General features: G+C 36.4%; 1 protein-coding gene across 1 annotated transcript; it reads left to right on the top strand.

The window, feature by feature from the left end:
• Nucleotides 1-4,584: 4,584 nt before the first annotated feature.
• Nucleotides 4,585-6,055, top strand: LOC131151540 (uncharacterized). The gene is made up of 3 exons (XM_058102782.1): nucleotides 4,585-5,126; nucleotides 5,307-5,370; nucleotides 5,570-6,055. Exons 1-3 carry the CDS (start codon nucleotides 4,585-4,587, stop codon nucleotides 6,053-6,055), a joined length of 1,092 nt encoding a protein of 363 aa, XP_057958765.1.
• The last annotated feature ends 2,506 nt before the right edge of the window (nucleotides 6,056-8,561 follow it).

The raw sequence follows: 8,561 nt of genomic DNA, 5'->3' as shown, positions 1-8,561 counted from the left end.
CTTTAATCAGACCATACCTTATGTGCCCGGTGCATGTCCAACTCGAACCTGTTCTAGGGCAAGGTGTGTTGTGCAACCGATGGCGCCCTCAAATCATCCCTCCATCTGTACAAAATAAAACATAAGTTGCCGAATGTAACGAGTAGTAAGTACTACGAATTATAATTCGTTTTACTTATAGCACAAATGCATTGTAAATGAAGTTGTCACTAACCAGAAAGCGAGAGGGATTGGGTCAATCGGACTACCGTCCTCATCCCTCTCAATATGCAGCGAACCGAGGCATGTAGGAGCTAAGGAGGAGAATCTCTCCTAGGCCCAAGCTTGTAGTAAGCAGATGGGCCACAGATCTCCCACCAATCCTGGTAAGTGGCGCGGCACATCTCCCTATAAAGCAACACCAACGTCGCAGACTCCTAACTGTACGAACGAATCTCTTTCGAGTTTGCAATGAGAGGAAGAGATTATATAGTAATCCTTTAAAATAAATTCTAGCATGCAGCATTTGTTAATCATTCGTGTAGTGACCCAGAAAATTATGGTATTTAAATAATGGAAGAAGGGGGAAAAAGGAATTAAAGAAGGTAATTAAACAGGGTCTCGTTGACGAACACATGGGATTCATCGACGAGTGCACATGAGGGGCTTGTCGACAGGGACGTGTCTCGTCGACGAGAAGATACCGAGAGGATATTTTGGCAATTTTGAATTTCGTTGACGAGGGGTGAGAGTTCATCGACGAATTGTCTTCTTGACCTCATCGACGAAGTACAGTGTATAAATAGCCTCAACTTCATTTTTTTGGGCTGAAAATTGACGTAAAAACTCCCACTCTCTCCTCCACTCATCCCTCCTCCCTTCTCTCTAGGTTTTCGGGCCAGAGAAGTTCTCTACAAATCTACTGGAGTGGATCATTGGTGGGACTACCTTGAAATTCACCTTAGGTTTATGGTAAGACTTTTTATTCAAAATTTGGTCTTTCCATAATTATAGAAAAAATTATTCACGGAAAAATATTGAAATTTAGTTCTGGGAGATGTTATTTTTAGGGTATTGAACGGGGAACCCTGCGGGTGCAGAACAAAACTATATAAGGGTTTTTTGGTTATCAGGTAAGAGAATAAGTTAAAGCAATAATTTTTTTCATGAAAATTATTATTAAATTATTAGTAGATTTATGTTCAGAAAGCATGTATTGTATTTAAATATTATTGAGAAAATGCATATTTGGGAAAATACTGCTGTTGCACTGAAATGTATCTTTTAGTATAAAATGTCAAAAAGTATGGTTTCAGAATAGAATGTATAGTTTTATTTAGTATTGTGTGGCATGGATATTATTTTACGTGAATAGTATTATGTTAAGATAATTTTACAGATAAAGTATGTTTCGAAAATTATGGAATAATACAATACATTACGATTTTATAATACATGATAAATAACATGTTTATTCAGATCATTATGTATGAAATGTTCGGCGCAAGGCCGTGATTGTGGGATCCTAGATATATATATTTTTTGTATTTTTGGAGATTGTATATAAATACAGTATTTTGGAATATAGTTGACTCTGGTATTATGTTCTTTACGGTTGGGTGAATGTAATTTATATTTACTGTTGCTTAAATTTCCGTTGTGAATGTCAAATATGTCCCCGTTACCCATGAGTTCGGGTTGACTTTATTAAATATGTTTTATTATATGGTAAGTTAAGCAGGTCATTACAATTCGGCACATGGTTTATATACTTTGAATATTTTGGGTGGGAAAAATTTTATAAAAAATTCGGAAGCATGTCATTTATAAACTGAACATTTTCCCATCCTGCATATCACAAACCGTGCACCAAATATCCTAAGCGTTTCTACTACATGCAATTCACAACTCACTGCAACAGTCATGCAGGTGGCATTCAGTTCAATCAGCATGCACTCCTAATCAACTGCATCAGTCATACAGTTGGCGTTCCAGATTAATCATGAAAAAGATAGTATATTCAATAACAGTTAAGAAGTAAAACTACCATATGCATGAACATCAAATAGTTGAGAAGTAAAAATACTATGACTACAATAGAAGAATAGAAAATTTTAGAGAAGGGAAGATGATTATTATCGCATGCCTATATTTATGACTTGAGCTCAATGACTAAAACACATGGTAATATTTTTTTGTGAATTGAGGCGAGATTAAACTTGGAGTAGAAAAGGTGAAGATGTGCAGAAAATTTAAGTAAATTCATTTTTATTTGAAGATACAAATCAAAATATTATTTGAACTCAATGATTATTCGTGTATAATGCATTTGAACATCTATCATCACCTAAGATAATTTTTATTATATGCATTGAAATTAATATTAAATTAATCATAAATGCATTAACTAAAGTGTTGGATGCATATTCTATATTTAATGACAAGTGATCCACTCATTTTAAATTGTGTTTATCTTTTTTTTTTTTTTCTCTCTCATAAGAAACCATTTTAAACTTGAGATCCCTGACCCGAGCCATTAGAAGATGGGAAGATGTATGAAGTAAGATGTGTTATCTTTTGTTGTATAACTTAGGATTAGTGTGAGCAACAATTTTGATAATTATGAGTTATTATAATTATACTTTTTTAATTTAAATTTGTGACATATTTATTAATAGTTCTCATAATTTTTAAAATTATTTTAATGAAAAATTGTAAAACCAGACAAAATCAAAATCATCCTGGCAACCATTGTGAAGTGTGTATCTAATTAGTCTATAGAAAACAATTATTTTGACCCAATATTTGGAAAGATTTTGAATTGAAATAAACTATAATATAAAATTATCTTAAAATTTACCTAAATTAATTCAAATCTAAATTAAAAACCTCAAATCCATGTAGCATTATACAATTTCTTTAGGCTAAACAATTCAAGCATCACCAAGATTTTATTCCGGCTGCAACTAAGCGGTAAAACATCGGCCAAGTCAAAATCAATCTGTCAGTTGTAGTTTACTACTAAATATTGAATTATTTATTCATACTTTTTATTATTTATTTTAATTAAAGGAGGATGAAAAGTTACTTTTCTTTTAAAAAAAATGTACCCATTTGGAAAAGTGATGAAAATGAAAAGAAATTTCAGGAAAAGATGGGCTCACGCAATTGAGTGTTGGGGAGGCAATTAATAAAATTCTAAGCAATTTCAGATACATAAATGGTTACAGCCATTTCCGAAATTTCCTTTTTTTTTTTATTTAACTATGCAGCAACCTTTGAATACGCTGCCTTATATATATATACACACACACAGATTCTGAAAAATTCCGAAAAGGGTGTAATTTTCAAAAAAATGTTGCAATTTTAGCAACAAAAATTAAAATTTATAACTATACCCTGAAAATTAATGAAAAAAGTTGCTCACATTCATAACAATTAATGAAATTCTAAGTAATTTCAGAACAATCCATATCTATTGTTATTATTCAACAATGAAAAATGCATAATAATATAAACATAATTATAAATAAAAATGTTCAAACTTAATAATAATATTTAAAAACTCCCTATTGTTTCCTCCATGTTAATATAATTGCACAGACAATATGCATGAATTAAATGGCAATAAATATACATAAAATAAATGGCAGGAAATACACATGAAATACATGATAGGAAATACACATGAAATACATGGCAGGAAATACAATATAAAATTCAAGAAAATAAAAAACAAAATCACAATAACCCTAACCTCAATATTGGGGGTTTCCAGCAAATGCTTGCAATGAACAATGAATGTATTAAAACTTGAATCAAAATAACAGATTCTCCACAAAATAAAAAATGTGAGCAAGGATCGAAGAAATTGCATACCTCATCTCCCCCTTTTGTACCTTATCCCCAATGTTTGACGAACAACAGTCGACGAGTCCTCTCCAACGGTCACTTGCTCTTCCGTTTAATTGTCTGGCCAACTCTGCCCTCTTCTGTGTCTGCTCTGCAAAGCTTCTTGTCTCTCTGCAATTCGTCTGCGAGCAAAGGAAGGAGAAAAGTCAATATTCAAACAAAACTCGTTGGATGGTCTAGCGAGTTTTGCCACGCGCCCAACCATGGATGGACTAGCGAAACTCAATTCCAAAGCAAATTTCATTGGATGGATCAACGAGATTTGTCACGCGTCCAACGCTGCATCACTTTTTCAAGCAAATCTCGTTAGACCAATCAGTAAAATTACGTTCACTTCATTCTGAGGATTAATTTTCTGAAAAAAATATTATTTAATATATTATTTTAAAATAATAATAAAATGGGAAAAAACTCTAAAAACAACACCTCAATTATCCCTTAATTAATTAATAATCGCGCGGCGGAGAAGTTAGTGGCTGAATGTCATTTCACCAATTAATTCTTCACCTTCTTCTTATTGTTCTTCTTCTTCTTCGCCCCGTCTCTAGTACTGTGTAAAACCACTATCCTCCTATTTATACCCGTCGTCCAGCGCCAGTTACAGCCATAGCCACCAACTGAACTCATAAAAATACCCCCCCCCCCCCCTCTCTCTCTCTCTCTCTCTCTCTCTCTCTCTCTCTCTCTGTGAGAATGGAAGCCAGCAATAATTACAACGACCTCGTGATTCTGAACGACGACCAGCTGCGCACACTCGCCGAGGAAATCCGCTACGGAGAAGCAACCGTCATCCACCAGACCAAGTTCAAAACCAGAAAGGAGCGCGATGAGTTCATCTACGACAGCAAATCCAATCAGGAGTCCGTCCTCGCCCTCCTCGCCACCGGCCAAGAAGTGGTAACCAAGTACCAAGACGACGCCGTTAAGGGCCCCATTGCACGCGACTTGCACCTCTACATCGTCTACTGCTGCAACAGCGCCCTCCAGACCGTCCCCAACTACCACGTCAGGAAGGACTACCTCAAGAAAATACGCGACCACGTGGACGCGCTCCTCAGCGTCCTCGATGACCTGGACGCCGCCGAGCGAAACGCCGTCGTCGTGGTGGGCGATGGCGTCGTCCAGTACAAGAATGCCATGTTGATTTACACCCGACAGTTCAAGAGCACCCTCTCCTCCAACTTCTCCGCCGGGCTTAAGAACGAAGGCATCAAATACGAGAACCTGGTGCAAACGTACGTATACGTATACGTAGAGATTTATTAATTTATTAGTCCTTGGTTTTTTTTTTTTCACGTTTAAACTTTTTGGTCTATCATTAAAAAAAATGCATATATGATTTTTTGTTTTTTTTTTAAAATACCAGCTAATCTATCTTTTTGCTTTAAATTTTTTTGACTAACTCATTTAATTAGGTATGTGAACAAGCTTGGATTTCAAGGACACTTCAAGGACCTAAGCGATGAACAAAAGGCACAAGTATGTAATTGAATGTTTATTACAACTGTTAATTATCAGATAATTAATTACCAATTGTCACTTGAAAATAATCGGAAATAAGATTACTAGTTATTACAAAAAATAACAACAGCGAGGTCAGTGTGTTTTGCCTTAGTCCTAGATTTTATCATTACTTTATCAAATGTGTGTATGATTTGTGTGCATATAAATTGTGTAGGTGTATGATTCAATTATTGCTAGATCGGGACGAGAATCATCTCCAATCAAGGATGCGATGTCTGCAGCATCTAAGGCTAAAGGCATTGCCGTGAATGTTTACAAAGTGGGGTCAGTGGTGTGGGATATATACACGTCAGATCACAAGTTTAAAACAGCGACACGTGATGCAGTGGTGTCTGTTGCTAAAGAGGGGGGATCGGAGTTAGGGGAAGTCATTGGGGCAGCACTGGCTACGGACCTGCTGGAAGTAGAGGCAGAAGCGCTATTTGTGACCTTGGCTGGAATTGCAGGGGGCTTCATTGGGTCTTTCATAGTGGGAGCATTTGCGGGTTGGTTGATGGATGCCATTTTGGACACCACAACCTTTCCTAGCAGCACCAAAGGACTTCACTGCTACGTCTCTTCCCTACCTGATGGTGTGGCTTTGGCTCGTGCAATTGCACATGATGGCACTAAAGATCCTAATGCCAATTCCACAAATTGATGAGTGCATACTTCTATAAAGAAATACTTAGGGGGTGTTGGTCGAACTTTTACGTAAAATTTGCAATTTTCTAATTATGAAATGTCATATTAGTGCTCGAATCCACACAAGTGAAGCACATGTTTTCATGTGAATTTCATATCACTTTATTGAGTTCAAACACTAATATATCATTTTGTAATTAATGGTAAATTACAAATTCTACATGGAGGGTCTATCTATGTTCCCGCACTCACAAAGTTGCTTGTCTGGGTTGTGAATCAAGGGTTTATCTTTTGTATCAAGGCAGATTCTACTATAAATAAATGTGCCCACTATAAGCTTATATATAACTTTTTGTCCATTTTTTTTTTTTTGTGTATAGTTGTGTCTTTTTGTAACGACCTGCTTAATTTGCTATATAGTTAATCACATTAACTATCCTGATACCACTAATTAGTCATATAATAAAAATCAACTCGAACTCGTGGGTAGCTGGAATACACCTGTCATACACAGCGGAAACCTAAGCAGCAGTAAAAACAAATTACATAAAAATCTCCAAACCATAGAGTACATAATACGAGAGTTATCTATAATCCACCATAATACCGCATATGTCCATCCTCTAACATCAAAAGATACAACAAGGATCTTCCAACAAAACCTACTGATCTTAGCTTAAAAAAAAAACTTACCCTCCTAGTGGGGTAGTACAACGGTCTCAACGGCGGGCTTAGTCCGCCTGTGTTTCTGGGTTCCCTGAAATAGTTTAAGCTAGGGTGAGACACTTCTCAGTAAGGGAAATAAACTAAATACGGCTGTGTGACAACATGAATATTTAATGCTATAATAGATATACAGTACATGTCACATACTTAAAAAAACTGTAAAAAGCATAATTGAGTAAACATATAGTTTCATAATTCTACTAGATTATACTGTTCATAAATCATCTGATATAACTAGTAGTTTTGAAATTTACCCAATGTGAATAGCTAACTGATGTCATGTATTACCCCCCATGACGGGTTGTGCAGCCCGAAGGTGGAACCCAACAATGGCTGGCCGACAACTACGGAGTTAAAAATGTCTGTAAGTATGATGGGCCCGCCACACCCTGGTCCAGACTGTCAGGTGGACGTCTACAACTCTACACTGAAAGTCACATCGACTATCCATCTCTCACCCCCTCTACTAGCAGCGACAGTTAGCACAAGTCTGAACTCAACTGAACTGAACTGTATAACTATGGTATCGTGCTCTTGTAATTGATCTAAACTATCATTTAGGTTCTGATAACATATAATATATGATAATATACTATTTAACGTAAATAGATTGATAGCATGTTCTGATTTTTGTAATAACGTAAATAAATGCGGCCTTGCGCCAATTACATTCATAACTGCGACCTTGCACCCAAAAATATTTATAATTACGGCCTTGCGTTGAAAACATACATAATCCACGGCCTTGCGCCAACTATCAATCATGGCCTTGCGCCGAATATATCATAAATACTGATCTGAATAAATGTATTATTTATCATGTATTCTGAGAACATAATGTACTGTATTATATTGAAATAGCTGCAAATATGCTTTTCTTGTAAACTTGATTATTAGCTTTACTGTGATCCCAAGAGGGGGGAGGGTGAATTGGTATTTTTAAAATTTAATCCCAAGGTAAATATTCTAATACCAGTATATTCACAACCCTATGGTCAATCTAATGCAAGTAATGTAAGTGTATACTGGAAAGTAAATGAAGCAATTTAATCATACACACATGCACCAGAAAAACAATAAAGTAAAGGTGACACACAAAAATGTTATCGAGGTTCGACCAATTGCCTACGTCCCCGCCTTTACTAAAAAGCACAATGATTACCACTATAATCTCAGTTAAACGGGTGGAGCGGCACCTTAACAAACTAGGTCAATTAGCACAGGGCTGACCTCAACCTTTACAACCAATCCTTACCAATCAAGGATGTGATGTCTACAGCATCTAAGGTTAAAGGCACTGCTATGAAGCTTTACAAAGTGGGGTCAGTGGTGTGGAATATATACTAGCCGGATCACAAGTTTAAAACAGTGACGCGCGATGCAGTGGTGAGTATAGCTAAAAATGAAGGATCGGAGTTGGGGGAAGTCATTGGAGCAGCATTGACTACAGAACTGTTGGAGGTAGAGGCAGAAGCTCTTATTGTGACCTTGGCTGGAATTGCAGCGAGCTTCATTGGGTCTTTCATTGTGGCAACATTTGCGGGTTGGTTGATGGATGTCCTTTTGGACACCACAACCTTTCCTAGTAGTACCAAAGGACTTCATTACTACGTCTCTCCCCTAATTGATGGTGTGGCTTTGGCTCGTGCGATTGCACATGATGGCACTAAAGATTCAAATGGCAATGCCATAAATTGATGAGCACATATTTCTATAGATAAATACTTAGGGGGGTGTTGGTCGAACTTTTACGTAAAATTTATAATTTACTAAATATAAAATATCATATTAGTGCT

The sequence above is a fragment of the Malania oleifera genome, chromosome 3, assembly GCF_029873635.1.
Source record: "Malania oleifera isolate guangnan ecotype guangnan chromosome 3, ASM2987363v1, whole genome shotgun sequence".
In the NCBI taxonomy this organism is placed as follows: Eukaryota; Viridiplantae; Streptophyta; class Magnoliopsida; order Santalales; family Ximeniaceae; genus Malania; species Malania oleifera.
The sequence above is the reverse complement of the archived record's forward strand: the minus strand, read 5'-3'. Positions and strand labels throughout refer to the sequence as shown.